Raw genomic sequence first — 18,877 nt, 5'->3', positions numbered from 1 at the left:
GGAAAATGGATGATGATTCTTCTCTTGGAATGGGGCAGAGAGAGAAGACAGATGGTTTGGTGTGGAGTACCTTAGTTGATGTGGCAATGAAGAACTCCTTAAGGGCTTCCCAAATTAGTTTTCCACATGTGATGTAGTTCAGTATGCAAGCTTCCTTTTTCTGTCTACTTTGAGCATATTGTAGTGATTCAATGCGTAAGCATTTAAAAAGATTCATAAGGTATAAGGTGCGATTTCTTATTTGTCAATTAAATTTTTTTCTTGTCTTCTTGTCTTTATTTGCTGGAGGCGTTGGCTCAGCACAGGTGAAAGCAGGTGAACCCACAAACGGGAAGCATGAAGACTATTCCAAAATAGCTGCATAGAGGTGTTAATCTGTAATTCTTAACAGTATTAAAAGGAGGATCAGCGTACTTCATTTTAGGAACTGCTTATGTATGTGCATATGTGAGAATCTTCTCACAGGGGGCTTAGTATTCAAACAAAAGGGCCATTTTGAGTCCCTATGTTTCTGAAAATGAGGTTGTCTTGCACTTTGCTCTTATGTTTACATTTGATGATTAAGAAAACTCCGAGTTCCCTTCCTGTGCTTGCTATGGAAGTTTAAAGCGTTTCTTAAAGATAGGATGTTGCCATTTTTAAGTGCCAGGGATGACTGTATTAAAAACTAGATGTGATTGTCTTCATATTTGCCTTTTTACGAAAACTGCCGCATTGCAGTTCAGTTACAGTGCACCCTCATGTCCCTTGGCAATTAAAGAATATGAATTTTAAAGAAGGAGCATTGTGATACTGTGATGCTTGGCTTTGGTAAGCTGTAACCCGGAATAAATGTAACAGAACAGTTTGCAAAGTGAGAGAGTCAGGGGGGTTTCCCAAGTGTTTCCTGTAGTTCTTAGGGCACAAAGCGGTTCAAAAAAACTACAAAGCAACCTTGAGATTAGAGGAAGTTGCTATGAATACAGACAAAAATTACTAAAATGTGTCCTATATACTAAGTCTATCCGCAGCTTGTAAAGTCAGTTAAATTTAACTAGTTTCAGGTTTTGTGGAACAGCAAACGGAAGAAGTTAAAGTAAGACATGTTTGTAACAACTTTTCGGAGTAATTTGTTTTGATGCTTTTTTAAAGGCTGCTTCTCTTTTCTCTGTTTTCAGAGACCTGTGCAATACTGCGTAACTGGAACAAAACTGATGTGGGGATATTTAAACTATGTGGTTGCTTTATCTTGATATATCTCTGTCCTAATCTTATATAGGAAGCTGTCCATGACAGCTAGCTAGCTGGAAGAATTCTTTTGATAACTGCATTTGAAGATGATACAACTCGTTACTGCTAACTCAAACTGCAGGTGATTTTATTACTATATGAATTGAAGGAAAAGGTATTTTGCTGGTGGTTTTGTGGTAGTTGTCTGTTCAAAATCCTGTTCCTGACAGATAGGATAAGCAAATGTCACTGCTTGCTTTCCCTTTCTAATTCCCTTTAGACAAGAACCTTGGCAATTAATGAAGCTGTGTGAGTTTTTTCCACTTTCAAAGCTGACAAGGGAAAGCTGTGAAGTTGGGTACACAAGGCATTGTGCGGTATCTGTAAATATAAGGATGACCTTCTGCAACCTTCTCTGAAAAAACATTGCATCCTTTTGCTATCACCTAGATAATCCTTATCCTGCTTGGCTTCTTTCCACCAGGAAGCTCAGTCCGTGTGTCATTGGGGTGCTTGATTAGCAAGAACAGCATGTAGAAAAGAGGTGTCAGGTCTAATGCCCACTTTCAATCTATGCTGTAATGTTCTGAATGTAAGTTCATTTATTACACAATTAAGCATCTCCACCAACTGTTGTTTTTGCTTGGAGGGGAAGGTAGGTGCTGTGTAATTAATAGCTCTGTTCATTCAATCAGGTATTACCACAGAGGCCATATTTATTTACAATTATATTATAGAACATATATGGTGTATTCAAAAAAATTATATAAATACTAGACTGTAAAAGTGGTGCAAGCAGCTTTAACCTCAGCAGCTGTGCTAGGCTGCTGAAGGGAAAAACAAACAAACAAAATCAACCAAAAAAAGACAAAAAAACCCCAACCAACCACAAAACCCCACAAAACCAGAACACACACACACACACACACACACACACACGCACACACGCAAACAAAACCCACCAGAAACAAATGACAAAACCCATTAAGCTCTGTCTGGGGGTGAGGTGGGTCCACAGTTTCTAGTAGGATGTGTGTTGAGGTACGGTCATAAGTTCAGGTGGCCTCCCCACTTACACTAATAGCCAGGTTACTGCTTTTGTTTCAGTTTTCCTCTGTAGGATGTTAAAGATGGCATGCCAAGATTTCCTGCCTTGCTCCTGGTGTCACTTCACAAAGTTACTCACATGTCTTAAACACAACAGATGCTATTTCTTCAAAAAATATTTCCGGGCTTTATGATTTGTAACTGTGACAACTCAGAACTTTCAAAGTCTGAGGTGCAAAATACTCTTTTGAGAGCATGTGCTGCAGCTTAGTCCTGAGTTCCTGGTTTCTTTGCTCTCCCCAGCTAGGTTCTGTATGTTTGGGTTTCCACTGGCTAGCATTTGGGGTTAGCTTGCATTCATTGCAGATCGAGGGGCTTCTCCCTGAGTTGGCTGCAACAGTGTTAGTCCCCAAATGGGTCTGATGGGTTAGTCTGAGTACTTGACGATGGGCATGTCCAAAATGCTCATAGCTGCTGTTACTGTTTTGGAAAAGTGAAAGACCACCTGATGCCAGTAGCTTTTTGAAAATAGGAGGAAATAGGGATGGGCAAAACAATCATCTTGTGGGTTTTAAAACTGCTATAGATTTCCCAGTGCAAACACTGTAAGCAGAGGTTTTTATTTTCTTGTGGACTGCTGTCCATATGAGTTGCATTGCCATGTTTATAGATACATTCCTCCAGTCCCTGTGGTTTCATTAGTGAGCCAGAAAAGTATAGCTAGGTTTCTCTCAAATTTAGAGTTCATAACTAGCTTCTTTTATATTAATGTACTGCACACTTTCAAATTTGAAGAAAAAGGTATGACAGATTTTAATATGCATTCATTGTTCTTTAAAATTTCAAAAATGCTCTCTACCGATGCTTTTCCTCTTTATAAAAGTAATTCTTTGGATGTATCTGAAAAAAAATAGTAGTTATTTTGAATTTCTGCATGTTACAGCACACAGCCTGGGAGTTTAGGGGCATAATTTTTTAGTTTTCCATAAAAATCTATCAAGCACCTGACTGTTGTCACTGGGAAGCCATGACATAAGTGTGTTTGGAAGTAACACTTTAAGTGTCACGGGTTTCTTCAATAAGGAAAAAACTCTTTGTATACTCAGTTTGATGGTGTAACTTGTTTTTCACAAGCTGAGATGTTGTGGGAATTGTGTGATAGATGCAAACTATTTGCTTATTGCAGAATTTCATATGTGTTTTAGACTGAAGGTTTTATAGTTTGGTTTTTTTTTTAAATATCAACACTTAAAAACCCCCAAACAGCATTACTGCACTGACGTACCTTACGGTTGTTGGCTTAAGTTAATCCAAAGCTAATAACTAATTGATACTCCTACTGTTAAGGAGCAATTTTGAATTACACAAGTTTATTCTGTTCAAGTTGGCTTCAGAGTGGTTCAGAGGTTTGTTCTTTAGATTAAGTGTCTGCAGTGAGGCTCACAGTAGAATAGTTATAGATATTGATGATGTGAACAATGTTTTGGATAAATGGAGGGAGGAAGGAAGAAAAACCTGTTGCTGTTGTTCGTAACTGAAGTTGCAGCTCTTAATATAACTTAATAGTTTAACAGTGGAATAGTGTATGAGGTCAGATGGAGCTCAGACTAGGAAAAAACAAGGTGATTCACTCTTCCAAAGCAACTCTACTTTTCTTTTACTATTTAAACAACTCTTAGTTGAAAAAGATCAGGTTAATATAATTAGAATGTTTTTTGTTGTTACTGCTAATGATGACTTAATTTCTTTTGTTGTTCTGCAGTTAATGCATTACAAAAGCCTTTCAATTAAGTGAAGAATGTTTTTAAACAAGAAAGATTATTATTTTATTTTCTTTTTAACATCTATTGCCTTTTGACTTTTTGTTTTGACTGCAGGAACAAAAAGACACTTGTTTTCCTATTCTTACTTGGCCAGAATACAAATCAAAATAGCAAAATAACTACTGCATTTGGAGGGTGGCAGCTTTAATAAATCAGTTGAATACTTCAGAGTTCATAATTCTTCCTTTTTTCAGTATAGAGAATTTTTTATGAATGCTTTAATGCTTTACCTTGAGTATTGCCTTGAAGATTTGAGACAAAGTGCAGCACTGTTCTGTTTATAGTAGCTGCAAAAAATTACCGATTTCCTCTGTAAATCACTGGAAGTCATTAGAAGTATGCACGTTTCAGCAAAAATAACATTACACTGTAGTACTCATGGATTTTTTTAATTTTTTTTAAGGAAGCCTGTTTCAGAGTGCTACAAACAAATGAATAGTTGTTATTATGGATTGTAATTAAAATCATTCAGGTGTTGCTTTAGTGTGGTGTGAGTTCCCTGCTTCAAAGGATCTGTCACCATACTCCAGCTTAATAAGTTACTAAAGTAGTGTTAGCTGATAGCTGTGCAAAAGCTAAAAATTTCACAAAGCAACAATTTATTGTGCAAGGCATAGCACACTGGCATAGCTCTGCATTTTTAATGAAGGTATAGGTTATTCATTGAAACAAGGCTAAATGAAAATGGTGACAGTGTGCTATTGGTGATGTTACTGCAGAAAGCTCCCTGTAAGAAATAAACCCCATGTCCCGTAGCTGAATTAGTGCACCTTCTTTTCACGCGCAGTCCCCCAAACAGATTAATCGAACCTATCCAAATTTAACTTCAGCAAAGCATGGATGTAGTTTGTAGTTCAAAAGGAATTTAGAATCACTATGAATGACCTTGATAATTGACACCATCTATAATTTGAACTTCTATGAACTCACCTTTGTAGTGTTATTCCTAAGGGCATGGCATGAACCTTAATGTGATTTTTGAATTTCATAAGTATAACCAACTTTGGTCTTTTGTGTGATGTGGAAAATTATGTCACTTTTTTCCAAGGAGCAGTCAAGTCTGAAAACTTTGTGTTGGTGGCACAGAAGTAAAGCATTTAGCAAATGGATAGATATTTCATCATGCATTCCCATTGTGGAAATATCAAAACCCAACACCTCTTTCAAACAGTGTAGCTGAGAGTGGGTGTGTTGTGTTTTTATATTTTCAGGTTTTATTGCGAATCTATTTGCAAAGGAATGAAGAGTATGGGAGATGACACAGTAGTCAGGCTGTCTTCTCTGCTGTGCTATCAAGTGAAGTGGTGCTTTTTGAGTGACTATCTTTTGTGGCTGGGAGTCAGGTTTGGGAGTCTGGTTGATAGAATCAGCTTTGTTGTTTCAGAAAATAGAGAGCTGGGCTGTCGGTGGAGAGTTTCTTTAGCGATCTTGCAGTAGAATTTATCGCTATCTTTTGCATGGCTTTGGGATTTCCTACTGTTGCATGTTTGTAGGGAATGTCCTTTTTACCACCATACGGTGGGATGTTTCTTCTCAAATATTTATACTATCCTCCTGCAGCAGGAGCCCTTTCTTTTCTGAGTTACAGTCTTAATACACTTGCATCACTTGTGTTAGGATTTTAATTCCTTCCTCTCACCATGAAAAAAACAGTCCAGATAGTTCTGCTGGAGTTCTAGGAATAGTAAGAAGAAGAATCCTATTCCTCCTCCTCTTGGTCTCTTTTCCTTTGTTCAGCCACCTACTACTTTTTCCACTCCTCTTTATTAGCAGAGAGGAGCTGTGGCAGGAAAAGGGAGTCCCCTTCTATAGATTATGAATGCTCAGGTAGGATGTAACCTGGTTCTTGAATCCAGGAGTCATCAGGAGGATGTTGGAACTGTCAATGTCAAAGGAAGAGGACGAAGATGCCTTGTAATTGGAATTGCAGCCTTCTGCAAAATCCAAAACAAATCAATTGCAAATGGAATTTCCTGATGTAGAACAGTACAAAATAAAGGAGATTTTGGATCGTCAGTTTATTTCCACTTGTTTTCAGTTGTCTGTCTGAATGATCCTGTTCTTTGCTCACAGATCAAGTCAAACTTAATACTCTCTTTAATTCGAGATGTTTGTGGCAAAGCACTAACTCTTACGTTTCAATTTTTTCACTCTGTTGGAAGAGGTTTTCTTTGATAGTGTGTCAAAGCTTATTGAAGTTCTTGACATTAACTACTGTATTAAATATGAAATATTGCATCCTAAGTTATCTCTCTCTAGTTTATGTGACTCTTTTCTTTTGTCTGGGAATTTTACAGACATGCTGTAAAGCAGCTGCAGTTGGAAACCTGCTGCTGTGTCTTGGAAGCCAGTTGAAGTATCATTCTTTGTATGTGCTTTCAAACTACTATTTGGCTAAAGACAGCATAGTGATTCTTCAAGTTTAATATGTCAGTGTGCTGATGAGGAACTATTTTAACTGAGGTGGTTTGCTTACTCAGTCTTGTTAAACTGTTTTGACCGTTCAAGCTGATCTGACATATCTATGCAGAGCCAGGTCTCCTTGCAGTCCTGCTTAAAGGCAGTTTGTATGCTGTTTTATTTTAAGACTGAAGTTTTGGCCACAGACAAAATACCTACTTTTGGCTGAGGTGTCTTGGGTTTAGCAAAACCTCATTTTGCTGATTTGTTGGAAACCGAATAGCAATACATGGGTACTTTACATTAGCAGAGGTAAACTCTCAAATGTGACATTTCTAAAGTAGAATAGCATATTGCCTAGTGGAGGGAGCACAGTAACTAAGCACTCTAATCTGTATAGACTGTTTTTTCACCTTGATTTTTGGCTGGCTTTGGAGAGTAGGGTACTTATAGCTACCTTAATGAGCAGATTGGCCTCTGGGTATATTAATGGCTTTCTGGTTGCATGTGCTCACTGCCATCTAAGCTGGTATTGGTTTCTTTCACTATTGAGGAGATGATTTAGACCATAGTCGTGGGATAAAACTCTCAGCAAGAAATGATCAAGGACTATAACCATCCCTTACAAAAGCGAGGACCCTTCCCCCCGTCCCCAGCTTCACAGATTAGACCAAGTTATGCACGTCATGCTGGTCCATTCCTACTCAGATGCAAACCAGGAATGGATATGGTTGGCAGCCTGTGGCTCAAAGCAAAATGTGCTAACCCTAAAAAAATTGAGATTTGTTGCTAAACACCAAGCTCCTCTAATATTTGTTCCATGGTTCAGTGGTTCCTGAATCTTGAAAGCTCTGTTTGTAGTATAAATGAAAATCAGTAGGTTTGATAATAGAATTTATGTGCATAATGCAATATCCTATGGATAAAAGATTAAATCACTTAATAGAGCTTAATACTATTTACTCCTTGACCTCATTAGGAAAAAATGAAAATTGTACTATCCTTACATGCTACAAACGCTTCGACACTTTGATCACTGTTCTGATTGCCATTTGTATCGACAGCTGCTCTACTGAAAAGGAAGGGAAACATGAAGCCTGGGAGCCGTGTGTGATATGGTATCGCAGTGCAGGACAGCATGAATCTGCATTGTGTGCGATTACCAGACAGTAAATCAGCTGTGCTGTGCCAGAGCCAGAAACCAGTAGCTTTCACACTTGTTGCCTGTTTCCCACTCATTGTAAAGCCCTGCCCTATCACTTGATAGACCTGGAAAGGAAGTGGAGAGGAAGTGAGTGCCACTGCTGGTTCAAAATGTTCCAGGACGACTGGAAAGTTTGAGCAATGGCCTGGGTGAGAAGAACAAGACCTTATTGACAGGGTTCAGTCCTAGTCAAGCCTGTTTCCCATCAACTTCCGAAGTAATCGTAGTCTTTCTTTTTTCATCTCATTTTTACTCTCTGAGTCTCCCACTTTCACCTTGTTTTTATTTTATATATTTATTTACTTTAGTGAACTGAACAACTAAGGAGAATTGGGAAGTTTTCTTCCCCCTGTTCCACCTGTGATGGATACTGGAGGAATTACTAATGAAAAAGAGGACAACCACAGTAAAGGTAGTTGTCATCAGCTGCTTTGCCTCCAGAGTTTCCATTTTTGGAGTTTGCATATTCTTTGAATTTCTCCTTTCAGTTGATATACAGAAAACAGACTGTTCCAGTGATTCCATGGCACACATGGTTTATCATGTTCCAGACCAACCAGTGTGATAGACTGGTGGCTGTCGGGTTACAGAACTGTAAAGCTGTGTGAACACACGTGTATAGGTGTAGTGAGGAAGTAAGTAAGCTTGAGACTCGCTTTCTTGGTTTCAAGCTTTTCTGGACTAACAGCTTACGAAACATACCATAAAGTCATATAGTTCTAATAATGTTGCAATTCTAAACATACAGGAGCATGCCCCTTGTACACTGCACTGTGCCATTTTGGATAGACTTGTGCATGATTTTCCCATCAATGTAGTAAGCAGTCTCTGCTGGCAGTCCTGCTGCTCTAGGGCCTCCTAGTGCATCTCATATTTCTTACTTCAGTATGTTACTCTCCTTAGGCTGTCTATGAGATGAGAAAAGCTCATTTAATCTGAGGTGTGAGAGATTTTTCTTTGAGAAACATGCTTGTAAAAAATAGGACCAGAGAGACATCTGTTTAGTTTTGCGCTTAAATGTTTCTGGCTATGATCACAGCAGAGCAGATCCACAACATGGAGTTTAAGCATGTAAGCATAGGTGGTATCCCATGGTTTTTATGGTCTTTCTGTAGCAAGTCAATTGACTCTGGAATACTCTCACATGTGAAAGGAACAAGTTCAAAAAATTAGTGAAAAAGGTAGACTCTTTGGGCATGGGTAATATTCACTGAATTGTTCAGTGACCACTCTTCTGGAGGGGTAAGCTTTGCTGGGTTTGTGATGGTGTGTACACATTTATAAGCATAATATGTATACACACCAAATGTGTCTGATTCCTTATTATATTTCATTTAGTAGTCCTGACAATAGTGATGCCAGGAAAATCATCTTATTCCAGAAAAAAGTGTGATTTGAAGTCTTTAAGTTTTGCAAGTTTAATAATTTAAGTTTGACAAGGATTTAAAAGAAAGGAAAAGAAAGGGGGGGGGGTGGCGGGGCGCAAAAAAACCCCAACAAAAAACACTCAAAACCAGAACAACCCAAACTCTCAACCCTCAATGATACGTAAAATGTGAAAGTGGCTTGTATTTTGTAGTATAAATATACAGTGTGCTAGAGATGGTTTTGAAAACTCAATTAGTCAGGCAGAATAACTGCTGCTTCCGGAGGATTTGTGGAAGCAGTGTGTGTGCAAGGGAGATGTGAGAGAGACCGAGTGTTACAGAGGCATGTTGGCTTGCAGAGTATGCATAGCTTGTACCAATTTTTTTTAGAATGTTTTTCCTTCCCTATGTCCAAAATAGTTCACATTCAATAACTGTGGTTAGGATATTTTGGAAAGATGTCCCCAGGCACTTCATAATGGAACTTGGGAAGAGATTCAAGAGACAGGAGTTCTCAAGCATTATTTGTAAGCAACTTATTTTAAAATATATTGCTTCTTAATATAAAATTAACCAAAAAGTGTCTGTGGGGTATTTAGGTTGGTATATAAATCTGGAGAAATCAAAGTATATGCTTATTACAAGTTCAGCTCGCTGCAGTATTTTTTTAGCCCTTTTTGGAGACTTTAACCAGTCCAAATCTCTCAGGCCTATTCACTGTGTTTCTAACATTTTCCTATATCTTACTCTTCCCAGGATGGCTCTTACTTGGCTGAGTTCCTGCTGGAAAAAGGCTACGAGGTGAGTGACTCGGTGACCGGCTGCAGGCTGATGGAGCCGATTGGATGCTGCAGCTCCAGCTTCCTCTACTTCTGTCCTCCTCTGTGTATGTTTTCCACTCCAGCCCTAGATAACGAATCAAAATTCCAGAGAGGAATGTGCAGCATGGCCTGTAATCATGCCAGCTTATTGTACTATTTATCATCTAATGTCCACTGGTGGATTCCCTTTTCTCCTCAGGGTATAGCTGCTTTGCATGTTTCCCGCCAACTCAGATAAGCAGCGACCTGTGTGAGCCAAAACTGTAAGGAATTAGGCAATAATTTATGATGCAATGTACCACATAAAGGAATAAGAATCTCTTGTTTGTTCTCTTTTTCCCTCTCTCTCTCCACTCTAAAGGCCCTTTTATTTTGGCAGTTACACTTCAGAGATGAAAACCTTGCATTTTGCCTTTTCTGTTTAAAAAAGGGAAAAAAGAAAAAAAACCCCAAACCAACCCTCAACATATGTTTTCATAGTATTATTTTCCACCCTTTTTCTTAGATTAATTGTATTCTTGGTTAATATTATTATTTTCATTTACCTTTTCCTTAAAATAAAGGGAGTCTGATTCCTAACTACTTGCTGCAAAAATTTCCCTCGCAAAATCATGTTTTTGGCGACCCAGCAAAGCAAGATCACATTATTATAGTATGATTTGATGGTTTTGAATTGTTGTGGGCATATATATAAGAATGTTTGCCTTCTTAGTCATGAAAGACTCTCCCAGAATGCATGATAATGAAAAAGCTGGTCAGATTGATCTCCCTACAATGCAGTATTTTCTGGGGTTTTAATGAAAGTTAATGCTTGTTCTAATACCGTATTTTATTACTTCTGTTCTAATACTGCTTCATAGTTTAGTGAGGGGTCTCTTCTCAGCCAGTGTGTTCATTCCATGCTTTTGCACATGGTTAATCTATCTTGCCTTGTTCATTCCATCCTTTCTTCTGGTTTGTTGATTGATCTGCTTATTGATGTGTGTGCTGTAAACTGATTATTTTTACTATTTTTCCATTCCATTTGGGGAAGAGAGATATCATTGTGATTGCTTCTGCTTCTTTAAGGACAAAACCACATGCTCTCTCCTAGTCCACAATGAAATTAGGAACTGTTAATTGCAACTAAAATGAAATATAACCCTTTCCACAGTAGAAAGGTTATAATAATTGTGTGGAGATTTTGTTTTCTGTTCCTCAGCTCTGTTTATTTGCTGGAATTCTTTCCTGTGTTCCCAATTAAAGACCTCCATTCCTGATGAACTGAACACAACAATACATGTGATAAGTGATTGCCTCCGTACCAAAGATGGGCATTTGGCTTCTTTAAATAATTTGAATTTTTTAAAAAATCAGTCCCTGTTGAAAAAACCCCCGCTGTTCTTACATTCTTAACTAGATTAACCAGTTTGCACACATTTTCATTTGTCATAAAGTTTGCATTTCACCTGTCCTGTGCAGACAAAGGTATCTTTCATCAGGTTTTTTACGGTTATATTGCTGTCATGGATTAGGCATTTGGCAGGTTTTCTTTCTCTTGTGTGTGCATACCAGAAAAAGGAGTGGGAGGAAAAAAAGAACAGAAAAAAGAAGCTAAGTTTGCATGTTTTCTTGTTATCGCTGGGTGCAACAGATTCTCTGGATCTGTTTGTTTGCTGAAACTTTTTGCAGTCCCGGGGTGACTGCATTTAGCACATCTCATTGGTTAAATGTCAGTATCACTGTCATTCAGCTGACACAAAGCTCTTGCAAGCACAGTCTTTCATCAAGGTTTGAGCTGGCAAGATTTGACTTATTGGTCAATCATTTGTGTGAACTTGAATTTTAGCGTGACTTCATTCAGAGATAGATAATTGAGAGCTCAGGAAGACTCTCATCAGGACTTTAAGCCAAAATATTTAATTTTGCTAGAAGAGTTGTAGAGCACTTCAGTTAGCTTCCTTTAGAATAATTTGATGCTTTAAAACTACAGTCTGCTTTTTACTCAGCAAAATAGATGTTCATCTGAGTATTCAAAATATTTCCAGCATCTTTTGTGAAAGTGAAGTTATAGAAGTTTCCTTTTTTGAAAGTGTGTCTCTGTAAACCTTATGTTGCTATAAATTATCCACATAACTTTAACCACATAACTATGAAAATTTATCTTTATAAATTCATTATTTGAAGGAAATTTCTTTTGGCAGGCCATGTTTCTCAGTTTCCCATTGATTCTCAAAATGGAAATATTTTAGTTGTGGAAAGTTTAACATTTGGATTGTAGAACAAGATATGTTATAAGCCTGTTGTGTGGCTGGGCACACAAGATTTTATGCAAAGAAATTGGCATCATAAATTTGACTTGCAAGTTGTGAAGATGAAGCTATTTAGCTGTTATTAAAGATCTTGCCACAAAATGTCATCCTTAAAGCTGTCGACTGCTCTCACTCTGTGGTTGTGCATACCTTTTTATTCAGTTAAGTTTCAGACTTCAGATGGAATAAGTGTCAATAACCATAGCTTGTGTTATGTGTAAAACAAAAATCCCCAAATAAAACCAAACCAAAACTCTGTTCCTGATGGTATATTCTCACAGGTACAAGTTAACATTGAAGTAAGAGAGTAAAGCAATGGCCCAACGCAGCTGAATGTAGGATGCATCAAAGTGTAAGGGATCACTTTCAGAAATAATGGGCAGGGAGAAGTGGAGGACAGTCAGATGCTGAAGCTTGATTTTGCTTGTGCAAGCATAGCTTCTGCAGCTGGTAACCCAAGCTAACACGAATTTCGTCAGCAGGCATGGGGCTATCTTACATAAGGAAGAAACAGGGTCAGTGTTCAAACAATTTCTCTAATGTATTAGACACAAATGAGCTTTTCATTAATGTTAGTCAGAACCAGTGGGTTTTTTTACAGTCTTATTTATCATGGCTGGTTAAAGGAAATTCCCAACCTGAGTTTCTGCCTTAAGCTTTCCTGTGTGTCTTGTAACCCACTGGAGAACACTGACTCATGAGGTCCATAAAAAAGCACTGACTGTTCTGGCTGTTCTTCCACCACCCCAGAAAGTGAATAACAGCTGTTTTCTAAAATATTTTTGGGCCTTGCAGCTGCTGCCCATTCTTTCCCCTTGTCTTTTTCTTCTCCGCTTCTCTCTTCTCTGCCCTCACTCTCCTTTCCTTAGCCCCATCTTCTGCTGCTGCTTTTTCCATGCCCATCATCTCTGGCTCCAGAAAGACTTCTCTGCAGCCAGGGAGAAGTGGTTGTCTCAGGATTCACATACTGCTTCTCCAACTCCGATAGTGCTGACAAGTCTTACTCACTAGGAGATGGTGCTTTAGGGCAATTCAGTGTTTCCTGTACTGTTTGTGATGCTTGGGCTGCTAGTGGTGTCAACAAGGGAGAAGGTGAAACCACTCAGAGGTATGAAAATGTAAATGACAGCATCAGAGCTCATCTCAACTATTTAGTTATGATTTCGATAATTGTCTGTCTTTAGAAACAGAGACAAGCTCTGATTACCTTATAGAAAGGTTAGGCCCATGTATGTGAAAAGAGAGGTGATGATGATGAACACTTTTCTTTTAATGCTTACCTTTTGTATTTCTCTGTGTTCAACCCCCCCAGGTGCATGGCATCGTTCGTCGGTCTAGTTCTTTTAATACAGGCCGGATTGAACATCTCTATAAGAATCCACAGGCTCACACTGAAGGAAGTAAGAGTTTGTTTTTATATTTAAGGTGACTTTGGGTTTTGTTTTTTGTTTTGGTTTGGTTTTTTTTGGCGAGGAGTTTGGGTTTCAGTCTGTGGTGTGTGTTGATGGAGAAAGATCTGCTGGAGCAGGAAGGGAATCCCAGTTTCCTCTACCTAAATGTTAGTAAAAAGTAGTTATTTCTAAGCTGTGCTTGATTTAGGATTGGTTATTTAAAACAAACAAGTAAAAAAACCAACACTCAATAGCTAAGCTTCCCTTTTCTCTGCTTGTGTTAGCTAGCTGCTCTATCTCAGAAAGAAAGTGATGACTGTCTCTGATGAAAATGTGACACAAAACATAGATATTCTTGTGTGTGAGTTACCAAGAGGGAAAAATATGAAAGGGGCCTAAAAGGATGCTGGGGAAGTCCTCTTCATTAGGGACTGTAGTGGTAGGACAAGGGGTAACGGGTTAAAATGTAAACAGGGGAAGTTTAGGTTGGATATAAGGAGGAAGTTCTTTCCTGTGAGGGTGGTGAGGCACTGGAATGGGTTGCCCAAGGAAGCTGTGAATGCTCCATCCCTGGCGGTGTTCAAGGCTGGGTTGGACAGAGCCTTGGGTGAGATGGTTTAGTGTGAGGTGTCCCTGCCCATGGTAGGGGGATTGGAACTTGATGATCTTGAGGTCCTTTCCAACCCTAACTATTCTATGATTCTATAAGGAATTGTGTGGAAATGCTGAGACAGTTCACATATACTTAGGCAGTAGCAATTAGAAAACGACTGAGTCTGCATAAAGCTACAGGAGGTTAAAAACACTGAGCTATCAGAATAGTAAAATGTGGGAGGTTTTGAGGCAGTTATCTTAAGTACTCCACTTCTGTATCCTCATGAGTTTCTTAGTGCCTGATGGAGGTGAAGGCTTGGGGACAGCCTGCATGACAGCATGGATAAGACATGGTCACTTCCTACTGATGACAGGAAGAATGAATTTTCTGAATTTCTGCATGCAAGGAAATGAATACCTTTTTTTTTTTTTTTCTGAAGGAAAGGCCTTGTTTTTGGAAATTAGCTAACAATTTACTGTATTCTGTTACCGACGATAATTTTGAAAGCTAAAATCACTGCCTTCAGTGTATGCTTTGCAAAAATTGTTTTGAGTACTTTAAGGTTAACTGGTCACTTAATGAGAAGCTCAAATGTTGGATGGCTCCAGTTCAGCAGGAATTGAGCATTTTAACAAGCATATAGTTCTCTAAACTATTCATATTTTGTAGACTTGTACAGAATGACACTGTCCTAAATAGTTCAATTTAAGTTATTATTAACACTAAATATCTCTATGCAGTCTCATGTATTTTGAAGTCTGCTTTCCCCATGGTTGAACAGAGCCTAATTTTATCAAATTGTAATATATAATGCTACTTTTAGAGTTCACTTGATCTTTGCGTGTAATTAAAAATAAAAACCCCAACCCAAAACTGTGGATAGCTGCTACTTACTGTACATTGCGCCTTAAAATATCTGGTTGAGAGAGGGGTAAAACTGAATAAAATATCTTCATGAAGAATACTGAAATCTGTGCTTTTGTCAAGGACCATGCAAGAACTGTGTTTCCTATGACTTGTATTCAGGGTTTACAAGGTAAAATGAAGCAAGAGAAATCAAATAAGAACTGCACATTGTGAGGACCATCATGTGACTACGAAAAGTGATTTGAAAAGGCAGCGTAGATCATGATAAATATGTAAATGAGCATTTAAGGAAAGGCATGGAATAAAAGAAAAGAAAGCAGACCTTAAATGTTTTTCCTCACTTTTTATCTAATTTTCGTTTAACTGAGGAATGCAGCCATATGAATGGGAGGAGGAATTGGACTTGGAATCTCAGGAAAAGCTGCTCCATGGAAACTGTTTGGAAACAATGGGTTTCCAGGCAGTACTGGAGGAAGCAAAGAAGCAATAGTGGTTAATGTGAGCAAACCCTAATTTTGTCTTTACTGTATGTGTTCTTCCCATGAGGAATTGATTACACAGTGCACGATGGTGATCTTCGTAGACAGTGAACCTCTTTATACAAAAAAAAATAGTAGGGAGAGCAAGAAGGAAAACAAGTTGTTTCCTGAAGCAAGTCCTTCAGCTATTGCTTGCTAAGGAGGTTTATAGATTGGATAATATTGCTAAAACCCAAAGGTTTTGACATTTAATCTGTGTTTATAAATCTTTGTACCAAATAAACCCCATTTCTAGGAAGTCTTTCCACTTACGTTACTCCTGAAGGACCTCTTTTTCATCGGTCAGAAAATGAGCAAAGCCTCATGTCCTGCTCCCATTCAAAAAAAGCCCTTTTGGACAAGAATCTTTAAAGACTTGCTTGTAGACCAAAATGGGTATTCCCCTTTGAGACCTTTAAATTTAAGGTGATCATGGGAGGGTATTTCTAATGCTTGGCTTAGCATGGCTTGCAGCCCACCTTCCCCTGGGAAGCTCTGAGACTGCTCTCTGGCCTGGGAATGGTGGCAGAACTGAATGTCTCTGGTGTAGGAAGAGAGAGCCTAACTGTCTTTCCTGCTCAGCTGCTGCTTAGGCTGGAGAGGAACCAGTTGCTCTTTCAGACCATAAGGCTCACACAGAGCTGCTGCTGCTCCCTGGACCTCTTATAACAATATTATCTGGCTAAGCTGGCAGGGTGATTTTGTTTAACTCCCAGCCAAGGTTAGCAGCAGCAGAAGAGGGTCTCCTGTTGCCTAGGGGAAGCTTTCTTTTCTGGTACAGAAAGGGTAGTGCATTTGAGTTCTTCCCTGCTTCCACCAGCCCAGAGAGTTCTTAAAAAAGGTGGTAACTGCCATTGGAGAAATAGGTTAGGTAGTGCTTGCTCTGGGTGTCTATTTAGCATTGTAAGAAAAATGCAGCAGTTGTTAAGGTGGTCTGGACACCAACAGTATTAAAGATTGCACGTTAAAACCAGTATCAGAATAGTTTTATCCCGTAACCATTTGGGATCTTGTGCATGCTGTGGCCCACAGGCAGAATTTGTTTCATGCATTGAATTTCATTTGGAAAGCAGGACAGCTGCATTTCATACAAGTGGAAATGAAGTGTTATACCAGTGCAGTTTGTATAGGGCTGATGGCAGTAATGAATGCAGCCCCCACCATGGCTAATTGATGTGTATGCACAAAAGGGGTCATAACCTGCTTGCCAGCATTCATACTTAATCACAGTTACCTCTTTTCTGAAAGAGTTGCACTACCATTCCCTTATCTGTTAGTCACAGCTTCATCTGGGTCTTGAAGACCTTTCAGAACTGTCCGTTTTCAAGCAATGCAGATGTAAAAGCAAATTCAAAGAATACACGGTGACCTGCTGTGCTGTGTCATCCTGAGGAGCCTCAAGCACATGTTAAATAGGAATGTGCAGAGCTGAACACCTGAGAACTGTGTGATCTGTACTTCCTTGCTGCCTTAAACTGTTAAAAACAGCAACAAAAAAGCATACTGTAAGAAAAACTGGTCTCATGCTCTTACCTACTTTTTCACACTCAGATTGGAAAGTAACTCAGTCAGAAAAGAATAAATAACAGTTCTGTGACTGACTTACCTAACCACATTTGACATTTTCCTGTGTAGCATCATGAAGTATGTTTCATTGACAGTTACAGTGTTCTCTGAAATTCCTTTTTGGTGTTTATTGATATTTTTAAATCGGAAAACAATAGTAATAAATGCAGCACGTAGTATTGTAATGTTACTTTAATATTAATTTTGTAGTTGTATCAGACATTTTTGTTATGAAATTATTTACAGTAAGGAACATAAACATGTATGACATTTTGGGAAGGAGGAGAAAGCTATTGGAGTATGCTTAAGTAATTAAAGTCTTTGTGAGTGATATTAGAAACCTTAATTAAAATAATGTGAGGGTTTGTGGCTGAAATTCTGTATATGACATTGTTCTAATTTATACAACCTGAGTTAATGAAGTTTAAACTATTAAACAAATTATATAAGTGCTGCTAGGTAAATCAGATTATTGAAAAGAGTACTTGGAATGGTATTTATTACTTCTGCAAGGAAATGTGTGCTTAAAGCACAGAAAAACAACAAGCAAAACTTTGTTCAGCTGGTGATCTTTTAACTTTTTCCAGTAAGTGTTTACTTGGATTTTAAACCTGGAATAGCATTTGGACCAAGAATTGCCATACTGTTCTGGGACTAAGTGTATTAACTCTGTGTTCTTAAACTCCGAAGACATGAAGCTGCACTACGGTGATCTCACAGACAGCACCTGCCTGGTGAAGATCATTAATGAAGTCAAACCCACTGAGATATACAACCTGGGAGCTCAGAGCCATGTCAAGGTGAGTAACTTCTAGCACTGAGAATTATGAATATGCATTGGCAGTGGCATACTACTCTAATTATTTTAGACTGCAGCGTTCGTAGCTGTTTTTAACAACTGCTAACTTTAGCAGGTAAACACTGCCTTAAATCCAGATAGTTGTTTGCTGCAGTGCTGAATTACTGTATGAGTCTTGCTACTAAAAATGTATTAGGATGTCAGATTAAGTAAGGCTAAATTGTCATTATCAACAAAATCCACAGGTTTAAGAATCTGATTTTTCTACCATTTGAAACAGCTTTTGTTGTGGAGTTTGCTGCTGACCAGTCCTAGTGGAGAAGTTTTCTAGTATTGTTAGGTCAGATGGTTCTTAGAACCACATTATTCTGTTTACTTTAAAATCAATACATGTATCCGAGTGTACCACTTCTAGAAGGGCTTCACCTATACCAGTTTTCATTCCGGTGGTATTCTTTGAAAGATTGACCAACAAATAGGGAAAACAGCTTTGCTCATACTAGTGGTATTATAAAATTTCTGGATTTTTGGTTGGCAAAGAAACTGAAACAAAAGGATTTGCTGAAGATGGGCAACATGACCCTGGCAAGCCTGCTGCATCATAAGGAAAAAATGAACAATAATAGAGAGGGTAACTTTAATTTGTATTTTACATATGTTAAGCTATATTGCTATCACATGGAAAAGCTTGGTTTATTAACAGGTAATCTCTATTTACTTGCAAAACCCTTGTTCATGCCTCGATTCATGATTACAAGCTGAAACTGATCGCCAGGCAGGAAATTCTCTTTAAAATAAATCGTGTGTCAGTCTTATCTCCTGTCCTTATTGTGTGTGATGTGAAAGTATTCTTAACTGGTAATTATCGGATTTCTCCATGCTAAGCATTAGTCTGGTTTGGTTTGTTAGCTGAGGAACAGCAGTATAAGAACAAGGCTGCATGAGTCCAAGGGCAGCTTTGGTCCAGATGTCAATTAAG

The 18,877-nt window shown here is 38.4% G+C and overlaps 1 protein-coding gene across 4 annotated transcripts in view; it reads left to right on the top strand.

The window, feature by feature from the left end:
• The window catches only part of GMDS (GDP-mannose 4,6-dehydratase), a 421,100-nt gene that overhangs the window by 54,772 nt on the left and 347,451 nt on the right, over positions 1-18,877 (top strand). For all 4 annotated transcript variants that reach the window (XM_065667470.1, XM_065667469.1, XM_065667471.1 and 1 more), the window contains 3 exons: positions 9,807-9,851; positions 13,475-13,562; positions 17,790-17,899. In XM_065667470.1, the coding sequence (XP_065523542.1) occupies positions 9,807-9,851; positions 13,475-13,562; positions 17,790-17,899 (243 nt within the window). The remainder of the gene's footprint in view (positions 1-9,806; positions 9,852-13,474; positions 13,563-17,789; positions 17,900-18,877) is intronic.

The sequence above is a fragment of the Lathamus discolor genome, chromosome 2, assembly GCF_037157495.1.
Source record: "Lathamus discolor isolate bLatDis1 chromosome 2, bLatDis1.hap1, whole genome shotgun sequence".
In the NCBI taxonomy this organism is placed as follows: Eukaryota; Metazoa; Chordata; class Aves; order Psittaciformes; family Psittacidae; genus Lathamus; species Lathamus discolor.
Note: the sequence above shows the minus strand (reverse complement) of the source record. Positions and strands in the feature narration are given on the sequence as shown.